This window comes from Cavia porcellus, unplaced genomic scaffold (assembly GCF_034190915.1).
Source record: "Cavia porcellus strain 051 isolate PalLab524CR breed Dunkin Hartley unplaced genomic scaffold, mCavPor4.1 scaffold_24, whole genome shotgun sequence".
NCBI lineage: Eukaryota > Metazoa > Chordata > Mammalia > Rodentia > Caviidae > Cavia > Cavia porcellus.
In genome coordinates this window covers 39,882,976-39,899,874 of record NW_026947507.1, presented here as the reverse complement: position 1 = coordinate 39,899,874, position 16,899 = coordinate 39,882,976, and the positions used below count along the sequence as shown (strand labels likewise).

Here is a 16,899-nt window from a genome sequence, read left to right as displayed (position 1 = left end):
CCCAGTCTACCTTCTCAAGAACCCAAAGGGCAGGGCGTTGTTTCTATGGTGAGGTCCTCCCACCCCGCCCCCCAGGGACTCTTACACTCCTCACTGGGGCTTTGGAAGGTGACTGGAGCGTGAGGCTTACAGCTTGGGAGGCGAAGTCTGGCGGGAAGAGCAGAGTAGCTGGGACGTGGCCTGGGAAGGTTTATTTCCCTCCCCAGGTCTCCCCTTGATTCCCTTCTTATCCCCCATGCTAGATGTAGCTTCTCTTCCACGGTGGCCCTCGGCCATGCTGCCTGCCTGGGAGCCAGAGGACTATGGGCTGAAGCTTCCAATACTGAGCCAGAATAAAGCTCGGTTCCTTTGAGTTGCTACGGTTGGGTATGGTGACCCAGTGGCCAGCAAGTGACTAAGACACAGACTCACATCTTAGCTTTATTGATTAAGGGACCCTGTTCTCTGCTGAGATGTTTCTAAAGGGAACTGCAGATTTTCCTGCAGAACTATAAATTCTCAAAGAGAAATCACCACGAGATCACCTCATGGTGACCACTCTAATCCAGTCCGGCCTTCCTCTCCAGCCTAGGCTTACTCCTGTCCTGTTTCCACTGGACATCAGTCACCACAGCTGTGAAGCCCAGGGAATTAACATGTGCTATTGCAAATCTAAAATTTGCAAATTAGATTAACTTCACTTAGAGGAAATCATTTTTTGGGCAGCCCCTTCAGATCAAAGCACTGGTCAGTGCTCTGAGGACGGGTTTGCCACAGGCTATATCTTTGAGAGGGGAGTTGAGTTCTTGACTTCGGCCTCCAGCCAATCAATGAGGATCTGGTTCACCTCGGCGGGTCTGGAAGGGGACACATGGAGTTTACACTGAGGCCGCCCAAGTGCCAAGGCCAAGGCTGACAGTGTGAAGCCTGCAGGGCTCCCAGTGGGGAACAGTAAGCGGGGAGACCTGACCCCCACCCAGGGACCTCCAATCTCCTTACTTCTCCATCTGTGTCCAATGTCCGCAGTTCCTAATGTGGCCCCTTTTCAGGTGGGGAATCTGAAAGAAAAGCCCATCCAGGTAAGCAGCGAAGGGCGAGCGGCTTCGGTTTCAGGTTAGTGACAATGACAGCGAGGACAACCTGGGAGGGGACCCTTCCCTCCGTGCCCCACAGACCACCCCCAGGGAGCCCTGTGCCATCACTTAGGAAAGGAAGGAGGGACCAGACCAGCACAGGACAAGGCAGTGGCAGTCAGGGAACAGTGATGTCAGTGACCAGGCCTTTAGCCGACTGTCCCATTCTCTGCTGCTGTCTCCCACTGGACACCCGTGACCTCCCTCTCCCAGGATGCACTCATGACCCTGGACAGGGCTGTTCCCTCACCCAGTCCTCCATGTGCTTGGTCATCTCAGGGACAAGTACAGAATCCTTCTCTGCTGTCACCATGAGGGCCGGAATCAGGATCTGGTGGGGAACAGGACACAGGAGCAGCGGCACTCCATGCCAATGCCCTCTGCCCCACCCAAACATGAGTACCCCCTGTGTGTGTGGATGTGTGCGGGTGTGCATGTGTGTGCTGGCTTAAACCATCACCACCCGAGGGATACCCGCTTCCCGATGCAGTCCAGGCTGTTTCTGCCAAGCTGAGCAGGAGGGAGTCACCCTTATTCCCAGACATCTCCAGGTTGAGGGTTTAGGTACACTCGACCAGCATCACGTGGGTGTGTCAGAGCGTGAGCTCTGGGTGCTCTGTGGCTGGAGCTGACTCTGCAGCACCAGGAGGAGGACAAGGGCCAACATTCCTTTTGTCTCCTAAAACAAAGTGACCAGGGCTCCAGAGAGCAAAAGGGGCAGCCACTGTGGTTAGCAAGGTGACACTGAAGCCAGCAGAAATGACATCACTTTGACCTGCTGGCTGGCGGATGGGCACCTGGAGGCCAAGGAAGCCCCTGCTTTCTCTATGTTCTCTTGCTACCATTTCTGTCACGTCCAAGCTGTCTCACAGGACATGGCTGGGGAACTCGCCCCGTTTCTTAGTTACAATGTGGGGTGAGTGGCTTCTCTACACACCCCTCTTCCGGAGTCAGGGAAAGTTCCAAGGAGATCTTGTGCCTGACCCTGCTCTCTGGTCACTGCTGTGGGGTTCTTTAAATTCTAGAATGTTCCAAGTCAGTGTAAACTGGCAGAGGTGCCTGAGAGGAGGGGGAAAGGAGCGAGCAAGAGTTTGCAGGTGCAGGTGGAGGAGGGGGTCCCCAGCCTATGCTACTGGAGGTCACCTTCCCAGTGCCTTTGCTGCTCTCCATGTGTGTGAGAGCTGGTCTGTGGAGCCGCACCTGGGTAACTTTTGTCAGTCACAGACTATACCAGTGACAATGATGAAAATCAGTGGAGCAAATACCCTGTGCCAAGCACCTGTTCTTAACCCCACATACGACCAGTTCCTCATCAAAGGAGGCTTTGTTTTTGTTATTTCCTTTTTGCAGAGTAGGTAGCACAGGCTCAGACAGGTCCGGTGCCTTTCCCAATGTCACAGGCCCTACCCGCTTCCCATCTGCTTTAAACCATGATGTCCTGTGCTCTGGTGACCAGAACCCATTCCAGGAGGTCATCGCTGCCTGCATCACTGGCTGTGGTTTCCCTGAGGTTGGGTTCAAGGCCTGGCTTATTTCTGGGGTGTTCACTCACAGGACGGGAGCCCACAGATTACCAGGCTCCCAGGAAGCTGCCTATGGCCTGCAACTTGAAATACTGCTTTGTAATTATTGTTGTTATTATTAACTTTTGGTATCAGAAATCGAATTCAGGACCTTGTGCTTGCCAGGCAGGCACTGATGCTGCTGAGCTAAATGCCTAGTCTTGCTTTGTAATGTTGTGAATGTAAAATTATTCCCTCTGCCTGACCCAGGGATTAGAAACCTACCGTCTGCTTGGTACATGAGGAAACAGACTCAGGCAACCCAAAAGGAAAACCAGAGGTCAAAGGCAGGCCTGAGACCATTCTGTGCCCCTGTGGCCAGGTCCCTGTCACTCTGGGAGACAGCCTGGCCCATCTGCTGCCTCAGTCAGTTACCTGGACATCCCAGGGGACGCACGGCATGGAGAAGTGACCTCAGAGGAGGCCTGTGAGAGGAGTCCTGTCCCAGAACTTGGAGGGAAAGGATGCAGGACACGGCCCAGCACTGACCCAGCTCCTATCCCAAGTCCATCCACAGCTACCAGGGAAGGGGCAGGTACAGCACTCACCTTCCGTCCCGTGCCTCTGAGGCCCCACTTCCAGTTCCGTTCCACATTGCGATACCAGTTCAGGGGGCCTCTAAGGACGGTCAGAGCACACACAGGTAAGCTGTGACTGCTGCAGTCCCCACGGGGACCCCAGGCCAGAACCAGCGCCCATGGGGGAGCAGCTGTCTGCAGGCTCTGAGGAAAGAGTCCAGGCCCCAGCCAAGGGCAGTGACAGAGGACTCCAGCAAAGGGCAGCCTGGGGGCCCTCAGTGGGATGTGTGAGGCTGGGGGAGGCTGCTGAGCTCGGGACTGTGATTTAGCCCTGTGCGCCTGGGGGCCACTCCCCGGCTCCCCAGAACCCACTGCAGAGGAGCATCAGCAGGCCACACAAAGGCCCCACGCTGACTGCGTGTTACTGCTACAGATTTCTGTGTTTCCCTGCAAATGGAACCGTTGTCTCCTCAGAGGAGCTGTGACTAGGAAAGCACTAAACAGCTCTGCCCTGTGGGAGGCCCACGACATAGAGTGAGCGGGGCTATCTCAGCCAAGTCCCAGGCAGCAGCAAGCTGCCCGACAGGGGAGACACTGAAGCACAGGTGGGCCTGAGCGCACGGGGGACTGTGGTGGAGGGGGACCACCGGGGTTCCCATTCCTCAGGCCACCTGGCCCTGGGTCAGGGGCACTGTCCTCTGTTTACCTAAAGCCAGACTTCTGGAACTGCTGCACATAGAACTGAATCTCCTCCTCGGTGACCATCTTGCTGAGGGTGGGATCCTCTGGGGTTCTCACTAAGAGTCCTCCTGAAATAAGTCGCCTGCGTCACCCACGCTCAGGCTGGTGCTCCTGCTGGGATCGACGCTGTTCCAGGCCAGGTTGCCCCCACCTCCTGTGCTCCCTTAGACTAAACCTCTTCCTCCAGCTACACCCCCTTGGAGAGGCCTCTACCAAGATTTCCTCTCTATACTTCCTTGTGGCCACGAAGAACTGGAGGCCAAGAAGGGTTCTGCAGCAGACCCCCCTTTGGGTTCTCTGTGTAGGAGCCCATCTGTCTTCAGAGAGGTACTGCATGCTGGCAGTAGCCAGTCCCCTGAGAGGGCCACTTATGGTGACAGCTGGCAACAAAAGGATGATGCACCCAGGTATTAATGCTGGCACCCAAATGGCCCAGCTCACCATTTTCAGACCCAAGGTCCCGGAGCCAGCCAGTGTAGACTTCTGTGACCACGCATCGCCTGTGACAGACTATGCCTCAGCACCTCAGCCCTCAGCACACCCTAACTGCTATCTTCACCCCATTGCTGCTGTGCCTCCCTTCGGGGAAGGTGCAGCCGAGTAAATGAATGCACTAAGGAGCCGGTGTGTGAGAACACAAAGCAGTGGGGGGACAGAGGGGCACCCTTGGATCAGGTGGCTCGGAGTCAGAGGCGTTTAACCCCAGCTCTGCACTTCTGGGTAAGGCGACCCTCTGAGACGGGTTCTGTTGCATGGAGATCACCACAGCGATACCAGTCATGCTACGAGGACTGTAAGGAATCTACCTACAGGGGGAAGAGCCCAGTGTCTAATGCTCATAGTGGTGGCAGTGGTCATCACTATTAATAAAATACAAGAGGACAATGGCAAGGACATGGTGTTGGGGAAAAAGTAGAGTTTTGTGGAAACAAATCTCTGATCTGAGGTCTACTCCAGCTGCTCACTTTGGTCCAGCCCCACGGGGAGAATGGGAGGGTTGGAGGCCTCCTGGAGTGACCAGAACAGGGATCTTGGGGGCAGCAGATGATGGAGGAGGACTGGGTGGCACCTCCCACACTCAGGGTGACCCCAAAGGTCTCTTCTCCAGACTGGAGCCCTCATCAGCACAGGTGGAATCCTCCCATCAAGCTCCCCAACCTTCCCAGCTCTGCTGCTTAGAACCCTGTCCACAGCTCCCTACAGCACAGGAACCTGGGTCACATGGCTTCTTACCCATTTCAGTGACTTTGTGTGTAGAGACAAAACCCTGTGGAAAGAAAAGGGTTAGAAAAGACATCAGGGGAGCAAAGCAAGAATCCTGAAACAGGTCTTCAGAAAGCCTGGTTACAACAAAACTCCAGCGAGTGCCATGCAGGCTGCCATGGTCCCATGCAGACGACCCCAGAGAGGGATCTGTCTGAGACCCCTCAGGATGAAGCCCAAGGTGGACTGGACTGGACAGAACTGCATGCTGCATCCTAGGTACTTACACACTGATGATATGTGCCCGCACAGCTACAGCAAAGCTCGCTTCATAAATGAGGTCCAGAAGAGATGGCCAATAACTAATAATAAAATGATGATTATAGCCATGCTGTAATGAAAGGTATGTGCATGTGGCCTCAGAGACAAGGAGATGATTCACATCCCTAGGGGGACAGCGTGAGGGTTCATTATACTCACCCAGAATGGTGCAGGATGCAAAACTAATTTCTTTTTTCTTTCTTTTTTTTTTTTTTTAATTGGGGATCGAACTCATGACCGCCTGCTTGCAAGGCAGGTGTTTATGCCGCTGAGCTAAATCCCCAGCCTTACTAATTTCTTTTTTCTGGAATTTTGCATTTAATGTTTATGGACCATGGTTGACACAGAATAACTGAAGCCATGGAAAGTGAAGTCATGGACAAGAGAGGACCATCCTGTCACAAGCTCGCTAAGCCCCCACAGAACTGTTCATGAGTCAGTGTTGGCGACAAAGCTCTGGCCTGAGATGGCTTCAATCTGGACCTCAAGTTTGGACTTATCGACCAACTGGTCTATGAGATGAGATCTCTTATGGGTGAAGGACCAAGAATGAGACACTCCCTAGGCTGGGGTAATAACTGCAGAAATCAGTGTGGAGATTCCTCAAAAAACGAGTAGAAGTCCCAGTTGACCCAGCTATTCCTTGTCTGGGTATCGTCCCCAAAGAATTAAAAGCATCGCACCATAGCGGTATATGCACTCCCATGTTTATCACAGCATAGTTCGTAATAGCCATATCTAGATACAGCCCAAACACTCATCACCTGGATGAATGAAGAAAGAAAATGTGGGTTTTAAAAAATATAATGGAATACTACTGTGCCATAAAGAGGGAATAGCTTGAGACATTCCTAGGTAAACGGAGACCACACTCTTTAGTGAAATAAGTGAGACACATATGTGTAAACACCACAGTGCTTCTCTGATGTGAGAATCTGAAAGCGTAACTCAGGACCAGAATGTTTAACAGGTACTGTGAAATAGGAAGAAAATGTCTAAGAGAGAAAGGGGAGGAGGAAAGAAGAGAAAAGTGAAAAACATGATCAAAGAAGGAAAAAATGGAACCAAGGCTTTTGTCAAAGGGAGGGAAAGAGGGGCTGAAGGGAGGGTAGGTGAATGGAGAAAAAAGAATAAAGTGTACAGGTGCAAATTCTCTAGGATGAATGTGATCATTATGTATGTAAAAAATGTGTAAAATCTGGTTTAAAAAATAAAGAATGAGACACTGCCTGCCCCTCCATGGTAAGTCTAGTGCTTTACACTCTTAGTTCAAGGGCAGGTTAGGAAAAATCCACCCACCATGGCAACAGATGTTAGGGACATTTACCCTTCTCAGCTTGCTACAGAAAAAAAAAAAAAAAAAAAAGAGTCCTAAAACTTCACAGCACTAACCCGCTTTCACCCACACTTGTGTCTGATTTCACTCTGACTGTGGGATCAGGAAAGCCTGACGTATGATGCAAATAGCAAAGTAAAATGGGGCGGGTAACGCAACCAATACGCTGCTCCAGAGGAAGGCAGAGCCCCGAGACGGTCAGCTCCTCAGTGCAGACTGAAGCAGGCTCGTGGGTATGGAGGGCCGCTGTGTACATGGCCTCAGGCCAGTCACCACACACACAGCCCCTCAGCAAGAGACGGCCAGTGCAGCTACCAGCAAAGCATGACTCTCCAAAGTAAGACACAATCAGACACATGAAACAAAACAGAAGAGGGAAAGAAAATCACACGTGAGTGTGTTTAAGATGATTAAAGACATAAAGGGAACTGAAAACAGGACTAACATGCCTCTCAGAACACATTGGAATGATTTGAGAAAGTACCAAATACAACTTTCATGAATAAAAATAGCTTTTGTAATTAAAAAAAAACTTCAAAGCAGGGACAGAGCACAGGTTTGTGATACGTGTATAAAAGCAATTAATTAATATATGGAAATGTACACCCTTGAGGCAGATTCTTCCAAAGCAACAACAAGAAAAGTCCATCCTTGGATAGACCATTTTTGAAGATTAAAAGCAAAAATAGTTTTCAGGCCAAGGTAGCCTTTTTAATTTTGCTTTAAAAAATTCTTTTCTTTTTGTTTATTATTTTATTAGCACATGCATGCAGTATATAATGAATATACTCATTGTGGGTATCACATCTCAGTTTTTTCCCCTTCCCAGCCACCTGTTTTTTGAAAAATATTTTGCCAGCATCGTATTTTTTTCTTTAAGAAGTCTCTATCAAGTTAATTATCATGAACACAGATTAACAGCCAGACTAACAAGGCAAAAGACATGAAAGACACTGAAGACAATTAAAGTCCACTTTTAGATACACTGGCCATGGGATTGCAGGAACTTCCTCCACTCTGTGTCTCTGTGTGTCTCTTTCCTGTCTTTCGCTGTGCACTTTATTGACATCATGGGTTTCTCACACAAAAGAAAGCGTGCAGTGCTTAAGCTTGATGTCTGGTTTCCTTCACATTACAGTCTCCGGCTGCATCCGTTTTCCTACAAATGACTGGAGTTTGTCCTTCTTTATGGGACGGCATTTTCTTATCTGCTCACCCACTGATGGAAACACAGGCTGCTTCCAAGGTTTAGCTATTAGGAATGTGCTACTGGAAGACACCAAGAAGAGGAACAGCTGGGTCTAATGGAACCTCTAGTTTGAGCTTTTCTGAGGACTCTCCATACTGACTTCCATGTCGGTTGTACCAACACACTCCCACCAAATGATGTGGAACAATTCCTTTTCTCCCCCAGAAGCCTCAATAGTATTTGCTATTGTTTAATTTTTTGATGATGACCATTGTTTCTGGAATGACATGGAATCTGTGATGTTTTAACTTGGATTTCTCGAATAGCCAATGATGTTGAACATTTCTAATGTATTCATTGTCAGGACAAAATATTTTGACTTCACCACGAATGGACTTTGTGTGGGGAGGAGAGTTGAGGATGTACTGAGGATTGAATCCATGGCCTTCGCACTGAGCTATATGCCAAAATGTCGCTTTATTTTTATTGCTTTAGACAGGTTCCCACTAAGTCAATATACTGACTGCCTAGGCTAGGCTCAATTGGTGACGCTCCTGTCTCAGCCTCCCAGCATGCTGGGATCACAGGTGTTCATCAGCACTCCTAGCCAGCAGACTTTACTAGAGAGCCACTAAAGGAGGCACTCCAGGAAGAAAGCAACTAAACTCAACATGACGACTCAACGAGAAAGATGCGAGGAGTGGTCAGAAAGAAACAGGAAAACATGGGAAAGTTCAAGTAGGTGCCGAGTGCACACAGGATAGAAGGGCTGAGAACTAAGAGGAGACCGGAGGGTGCAGGGTATGGAGATACAGTGCCCAGCCTCTGCCCAGCAGGGTGACACAGCTAAGTCAAGTATGCAGATTCATTCATTGTGGGAGACAACGCCAGTGTCTCCCTTTGAATCCAAAACAATTACTATGACTTTGATTACTTGGAGATTCATTTCCTTATATACTGATATGTGAAAGGCTGGCTAGGGTATTTGCTTCTCTCTTCAATTGGCTCTAAGCATTCCAAATAAGGCTAGCCGAGGTGCTAATGTGCAAAGTCTAGCTATCAGACAGCCCTGTTTCCTCGAATGGTGCTCTCCACAATACAGGATTGAGCTGGGAAGATGTAGAGCAATTTGCTCCAGGAATGTCAACTGGGTAGGAGCCTCAAGATAAGAGGCTATGACTCCCCAGGGCACAAGAGTTTGCATATCAAAAACCAAAGCAATAGCCTCCTAAAACAATTCCACTGCCACCTTCATTAGGTTATGTAAATTGATCCTTCTGCATGTCTTTATCTCTGCAAATTACAGAGATGCCACTCTTGCACCTGGCCAGCCAGCTCAAGTTACTCAGTAATCCCTGACATCCTGACTATCACTCATCCCTGAGCCACCCCCATGTTTCTTCACAAGAGAATATTCACAAGAGAATAAATGCTGGGAGAGGCCTGGGATCGAGGCCTTTGTCCACATGTCCTTACGGGAAACGGACTTGGGTCCTCTTGGCTGCCCTTAACTTGGAACATGTCTTGGTGTCTTTACTCTCACCGTGGGTTGCATTGGTGGTGGTAGATTGGAATTGACTGGCCAGGATTCCAATAATGTCTCAATGGGATTACAAATATAACTTTTTGGATTGTGAGGAAAGCTAGAAAGAGGATTGTAATACTTGGGTGACTGAACTCGGTATCTGGGTTTATAATAAATCATAATCCGATACCACAGTTTCCAAACCATCACTAGTATCACTCGTGTTCCCTCCTGTGTGACAGTGAGGATGTGACTCTCTTTCACTAATAGGGGGACAGCAGAGTGGGGACCCTAGACACTCTGACTACAATGGTGAAGATGAGATAGCCAAATTGTTAGTTCCCAGGCCTGGCTGCACCCCAGGACCCTCCTCCTTCAAAGTAGGTCACTCATTCCCTTTCAAAACCCACAGCAGCCCTCACCTCATCGCTGGCTCTGAAGAAGGTTTTGAAAGTCCGATTCAGGTTCCGTTCCAGCTCAGCTTCCGCCACTCCCTAGAACAGGTGAGAAAGTGGAATGAAGGACCCTAACCCTCACGCTCACACTCACTTTCACTGTAACCCTAACCCTCACCCTCACCCTAACCATGCTCGTGCCCCGTCTGCCTGACGGAAAGAGCACCATGCCTGTGTCCCTCCGCCTAAGCAACATTCTCTTGAATTTTCATCCAGAAATATATGTTTGCAAAAAGATGAAGATAGAAGCTGCTAACAGTGGAGCCCGGGCATGCAGCTGTAGGGATGAGATAAGATGGAGGAATAGTTTGGGGATCATGGGGGGTTAGAAGAGCAGAAAAGCTCCCAGGACTTTGAGACAACAAACACCAAAGGCCAAATGCTGTAATTCCAGAGCTGTTGAATGCAGACATCTCAGATTTACTGCAGTGACTTCTAAACCGACTCCTGTGGGTTGGGCCTAAACAGTTACAGACCATCGGAGTGCCAGAAATTATCCTCCTGAGGACAGAGCGGCAAATTTTCACTGCTTACAAGCTGAGACACTTGCCCTGCATGGCGACGACCGACAGGTTCTTCTGTCTCCTAGGAGCACTATCACATATGACTACTTCACCTATTAGAGATCCCGCTGGCTTCCAGCACTATGGCCCGGACACTGGGCTGCGCGGAACGGGAGTCCAGACTGCAGGGAGGGCCTGGCATTGTGTGTGTGCTCCTTGCTTTTCTGCCTCTGTTTACCGTCTTCTCACTCTTTTGTGTTTACATTCAGAAGACATCTGTCTACTACAAACCAAAGATGCCCTGAATGCTGGTGAGGGAAGGACCATTAAAAATATATTTAAATGTCAGGAATACTGTGGCTGGTGTGGAGAGAGCTCATGCCCCTTCTAGTAGGTGCCAGCATCTGGAGGGTTCATGGAGATGAGTATAAGCTCCAGGGCCTGAAGCAGCAGTGGGGAACTGGGCAGGCGGCCAACAACACAGAGGAGGAGGCAGCAGAATGGATGTTGGGGAGCAGCAGCTTCCTCTGGTGCCCAGAAAGAGAGTGTTTTTATCTGAGGGAGCCCTAGCCATGCAGGTGAGACTCAGAGTTTTGAGGGTGGGTGGCCTTGCGGCTCCAGTTACAGAGCTGGAAGCTGGACAGAAGTGCAGGGCCTCAGGTTCCCCCAGCTCCTCCAAACCAGATGGCATTTCACCTTTGTCCCCCAGCTAACCGGCACTCTGGACGCCCACAAGGACCTCTGCCTCCAGCTCATGTGCCATCTGGCAGACACCAGTCTCTGGTGACCGCACCTGACACGGCACAGGTGTGCAGAGGTCCTGCTGGGTAGAATCAGCTTAGGAAACTGCAGAGACAGCCGAGAAACAAACACCAACATTCCTATGTGGGACACGTCTGTGGGTAAAAATAGTTCTGCAAAATGGGAAGAAACCACTATTCTGTCAACACAAGGATACAGGCAGAAAAGACACACACAGCCACCAAGGTTGTCATCTCATATTCCTTTTCTCTCCTTGCTCCTTCTCATCTTCCTAACCTTTTTTGGAAGTCTAATATGACCTTGCTTTGCCAGTGAGAATAAAAATATGAATAATACAGGGTGTAGTGGACTGGTAACTGGTGGTCAATTTAAACACCAGCTGAACTGAATCAGCATGGTGCTGATTGTGGACGGCCCACCTGTGGATTGTTGCAAGCACAAAAAAGGAGACTTGGAAAGGAAGAATGGCATTGTTAGTTCTCCTAAGTGTCTGTTTGGAGCCACTGGTTCTCCTGGGGGAGCTTGTCATGCTCCCTCAGAACTTGGCTGTTATCACCAAAGGAGCTTGAGGTCTTGTTGTTGAGAATGGCTGCGGTTCACTTCCAGGGAGCTTTGGTCCTTCCTTTGAGCATTGTTTCCTGGCTCTGCAGGGGTCTTTGGCGTTGGGGGAAGCTGTGTGCTGTTTAATCTCCAAGAGAAGCTTGTCACACGGGTTTCCTGATATGAATTGGGCTGGTCTCATCATTGGAGGACCTTGGAACTTCACTGTCACAGAGGATGGCTGTGGTACTTTTCAGGGGAGTCCTGGTCCTTATTTTGAGGATTGCTTCCTGGTTTCACTGCAGAACCCTCAATCTACTGGCACAGACTTTGTGGCTTTCACTGCTGACCTTTGGGCCTTCCCAGCACAGATCTGTGAAACAGACTTGCATGGGTATTTGTCATGTTTCAGCTGAACTCATGAACACATGAGCTGGAGGCCATGGGATTCTGGGCCTTGGCTGGACTTTCTGTTTTTAATGTTGAGAACAGATTTCCTGTACTTTCTTTGTATTTGACTCCTTAGATGACCATTATGAATAAGACTATAAATGATGTGTCCTGTATGTAATTGCTCTCCTTGCAGCCCCTGACTATAACACAGGGTGTGAGCATAGGAAACTCATGACATGGTGAAAGGTCAGACCAAAACTAGACAATTCCAGCCCAGAGACCCTGGAGGAAGAGGTACCAGCTAAGCAGTGTCAGGACGGGGGCTTAACAATACATGGGGTGCATTCTACAATTCATCCTTTAACATGCTCAGGAGCATGAAGGAGGAGCTCTGTCTAGCTGGGTATCAGTTATTGCAGAGTGGTACTCCAGTTCACGAACTTAATTGATTCCACAATTCTGGGGGAGACAGCTGGGTTCATGTTCATCATCTGATGCGGAGTTTGCAAAGACAAGCAAGTCTTTGCAAGCAAGTCTTGTTAAGTGCTTCCATTTGTGAGCCAAATCGTTCTGGAACAGAAGCATCCATCAACCAAGGTACCACTGTCCACAGCATCATGGCCGATGACACGCAGGTGGCCCAGGCCTTCACTTCTGCATCAAACATGGGCAATGTCCGTCCTCCTGCTGCTGGGTCTTGCTCTGATTCCCTGGTACAACTGAATCACACTGAGGGGAGGATGACAAATGTCTCCTTTCCTTCCCATGTGCTCCCGTAGCACAGATGTAGGGCACTCGAGGGAAGCCAGATGGAGGGCAAGACAAAGTGACCTCTGCGTGTGCAAGGACCTAAGACCATGGGTCACTGGGTAGCTATGTGGATGTAGCTTCAGGATCCTGCTCTCAGAGAACTACTGTATATTCAGACTCCGCTGAACCCCAGGACCACAGCAGAGCCACAGATGCTGCCAAGAGCAAGAGGGTTCCTGCCCTCACAGCAGCCTAGGAGCACACAGTCGCAGATTTGAGGGCCCAGGGGGAGCAGGCTGATTTGGGGTGGCGTCCTGGAGAAAGCAGTGTTGAGATGGGTACGGAAGGCCAGGTTTGGCCAGTCAGCCCTCTGGAGTGAGCAAAGCTCTGTACACAAAACACCCAGCAATTCCTGTGTAGCAGGCCAGCAATTCCTGTGTAACAGGGTGCATGGCTCCTTCTTAGGAACCGTACTGAGAAAGGACCTTTATTCTTCCTGAGCAGTTGACTCACTCTGTTCTTCTCAGTGAACCCCAAAGATGGCAGCTATCCACCATTGTAGCGTCACCCACAGTCTCGTGCTGTCTCTGAAAGGTATCGTGCTGTCACACAGGTTGGTGCCTAGAAAATGGCCACACTTGTGCAGCATCTCTAGGGCCTGCTATGAGATTCTACGGCTTTAGGTGTCAGAATCACACAGCTCATTCCCGGGGAGCAGAGATGCCAGTTGCTGGTGATAGGCTATGAATTGTCACCAGGAAGAGAGGTTATTCTACAGCCTGGCAGCCAGAAAAGGGAGAAGGGGAGCTCCGAGTGAGCACTCAGCTCCCACCCCGCTGTTTCAAAGAAGAATCGAGGAGAATCTAGTGTGGTGCTACCCACTTCTCTCCTGCACTCTGCCACCCTGAAATGTGCCACCAAGACTTGCAGGGGACCTGCTGAACTCCGCAGCCAGCTGCACCCAAACATCTGTGAAATCATTTTTGACTAATGCTACAGGAAATGGGACAGAAGCAAACTAAGGGGAGGAGAGAAGGGGAGAAGCAGGGTGGGCCTGTTGGGCTGGCCCGCTGCCCTCAGCACTTACGGGTTCTTGGAAGTAGAGTTGGTAATTAAAGGCTGGGTTGGCTTTGATGGACTCCATGGGGTGCACCTTGGGATTTGCTGGTATGAAGGGGGTGTTCAAACTGGCCACTGCTCTGCAGAAACAAGAGAAGCCACGAAGCAGCTGAAAGAAGACAGCGGTAAGAACCACAAAGCCTCTTGCATGTTAACGTGGAAGGGTGGGGCAGAAAAAACTAGGTGCACAAAGTCTTAGGGATTAGGAGTCAGGTTTCAAAATTCCTAGGCCAAGGGTTTTTCTTATCTATCATCTGCACTGTTTCTCACCCACCTGCCTTAGGCCAGGAAACACACATACTGTATGCACGGTATCAGATCAGAATATGCAGATACTTGTGTGACCTTCTAGTGTTAAAAAATACATTTGCTTTTTTGCTTACCCATTCTTTCATTGAGTGTTTCATTGACTTGCTGTGTCTCTCTTCTGTGTAGAGTATAATTCCATTTATGTACCAGGGGAGAAAAATGTAACAGAAATAATAGTCTCGCCCCTCCAAGGCACTTATTAGGAAGAGATTAAGGAGAGAGACAGACACATGGCTGTATTTTCTTGTGGCTCTGATAGGAGCCATCAGAGTAGCTTGAAGCAGCATGAGAGTTCAAAGGAGATCAAGCAAGTCTGAATTGGGGGCTCACAGAAGGCCTTGGGGACAAGACAACATTTGAACTTGATTTTAAGGGTTGAGAGAGTTGGGGGAGCGATACTTGGGGGGATATCACGGGTGAGCAAATTCTGAAAGGGGAGGAATGCACGTGGCTCTGCTGGACACAGCAAAGAGGCGGTGCCATTAAAGGCTTCCGTGTTTACCACAAGCATCTTGAGAAACATGAATCTGAAAGCAGGAGGGAGCCTGGATGCAGGAGCCAGAGCCTTGACCTGATATGGAGGAAACCAAGAAAACCATGAGGGCCTCTGGGAAGGGGCAGAGTGGCCCCAAGTCGCAGGCAGGAAGACGAATCAAGCAGTGACAGAGCACACAGAGGCAGAGAGAGAATCCGGGAGCAGAGGTCAGCTGCAGAGCCCTGCACTGGTCACAGGAAGTGGGCGACAGCAATAGGAAGAGGGGGACTGGATGTGAGACAATGCTAAAGCAGCATCGCTAGGACTATGGTCAGCCTGGTTATTCTGGAAAGCATTCCATGTCTCACACCAAGGCGGGAGCAACCTCTCAGAAAGGAAAGAGAGGGGCTGGGGGAAGCACAGAACAGGAAAAATGGGGTGGTCAGAGCAAGTGGCATCATGAGGGGAGGAACTATGAGGCTTGGTGACTGCCATACGGTCTGTCTGCCTGTCTGTCACCCAAGTCACATATATAATTTAAAATCTCTTTAACACAATAAAACCCATAAAAATAAAAAAGTGAGATTAGCTTTCATGTTTAACTCAATAGATCTACAATATTAATAATTCAAGTATAATCAATATTAACGATCGTTAATGAGATATCCCACATTCACTCTTCCTTTCCTTGGCCCTTGTTCTCTCTCTCCTTCCCTTCCTCTCTCTACCTCTCTCTTTCTTCACAGAGTCCCTGAATTCTTCCACCCACCAAAAACTCAGTTCAGGATGGCCACATTTCAGGTGTTCGCAGTACGTGCTGGGGCTGCCATACTGCATAGCAGGACAAGGGTACAAAATAAACTACATTGATGCCATCGATGCTGTTACAATGGTAAACCTATTTCCAGCATTATTTAAATCAGGAGTCAGGAAATTCCAGATTTGACTACATATCCTGAGAGGAACAGAGTTTTTAGATCACTTTGGCATATACTTTATTTTGTAAATTAAAAAGCTATCATTATAAAATGAAATGGCAGAACAGAAATGCTACTGCTGGTGGCATTAAACTCAGAAAAGCTTCCCAACTTCCTTTGAGAACAGAATCTCCAAGAGGCTGGCAAAGAAAGCATGGAAAAGGGTACTTTTCGTGAAATAAGATAATAGCTTGCATTAAATGAGCCCATAGTTTATCTCAGTAGAAAGCCATCCTAAGGATTAAAAGGCAAAGGAAGGGGGGTTTATCTTCCCACTCACTATCTGGCTAGAAAGGTGAAGATCAAGGTAGTGAGTGATATTCTTAGCAGATGTCCCCATCTCCAGCAGGTATGTCCCACCAGGAGAGACCCCGGAACAGGTGGGCAGTGACAAGGCTACTCCATGACAGCAGGTGCAGGGGCAGCCACCCCAGGACACATGGATGTGGTGGAGAGAGGCAGCACCACATGGAGAGGACCTGGAACCTAGAGCACCAGAAGTACTCTGGATCTGACGTCATTCGGTCATTCACTTTGCCTACATTAAATGTTTTTTAATTCTCATCAAGGTATTTTTTTCCTCCTTTAAGACAGAAATCATGTGCTTATTGCAATCTTTCCTTTTGTTCCTTTAAAAAAAAGCATGTAATGTGCCTACCATTTCCTGGTGAACCCCATTCTTAAGACCTAAGGTTTATTCAGTCCAAGTGAGAGAGAGGGTTGAGGGGTGGGGACGGGAGGCTCAGGAGAGTAACAGTGCAAAAAATTTAAGACTTTTTAGGGAAACATCTGCTTCTTTTCAGTCTTTGACATAATCTTGTGGGAACTGAGGTTGAACAATGTTCTCTGCTGGTCCTATTCTTACAAACTTAGCCACCCAAAACTTAGCCACTGCATTAGCTGGGGGAAATGCAGATGGCTGCTGAGCCTGGCGTCTCCCCAACTTGCTAAGAAGGGGATCCGGAAGGTTGTACCTGCAGCTTGCAGCTCAGATAGGGGGTGTCCATAAAGACCATTGCACTCTGGGTTTAAAACCTGTCACCTGGAGGCCTGGACATGCCCCTCTAGAGATGACTTTGCATAGGATGATGGTGGCCACAAGACTGCAC

The 16,899-nt window shown here is 49.2% G+C and overlaps 1 protein-coding gene across 4 annotated transcripts in view; it reads right to left on the bottom strand.

Moving 5' to 3' along the window:
• Positions 1-407: 407 nt before the first annotated feature.
• Ephx2 (epoxide hydrolase 2) overlaps positions 408-16,899 on the bottom strand; it is a 38,220-nt gene continuing 21,728 nt past the window's right edge. For 2 of the 4 annotated variants that reach the window (XM_013143559.3, XM_063234913.1), the window contains 8 exons: positions 13,998-14,109; positions 9,930-10,001; positions 5,167-5,200; positions 3,899-4,001; positions 3,223-3,292; positions 1,363-1,443; positions 979-1,037; positions 408-836 (listed from right to left, as the gene is read on the bottom strand). In XM_013143559.3, the coding sequence (XP_012999013.2) occupies positions 758-836; positions 979-1,037; positions 1,363-1,443; positions 3,223-3,292; positions 3,899-4,001; positions 5,167-5,200; positions 9,930-10,001; positions 13,998-14,109 (610 nt within the window). In that variant the 3' untranslated portion in view covers positions 408-757. Of the gene's footprint in view, positions 837-978; positions 1,038-1,362; positions 1,444-1,586; positions 1,792-3,222; positions 3,293-3,898; positions 4,002-5,166; positions 5,201-5,767; positions 8,063-9,929; positions 10,002-13,997; positions 14,110-16,899 lie in introns of those variants that run through there. The other 2 variants (XR_010042666.1, XM_063234914.1) reach the window with 2 other exon arrangements.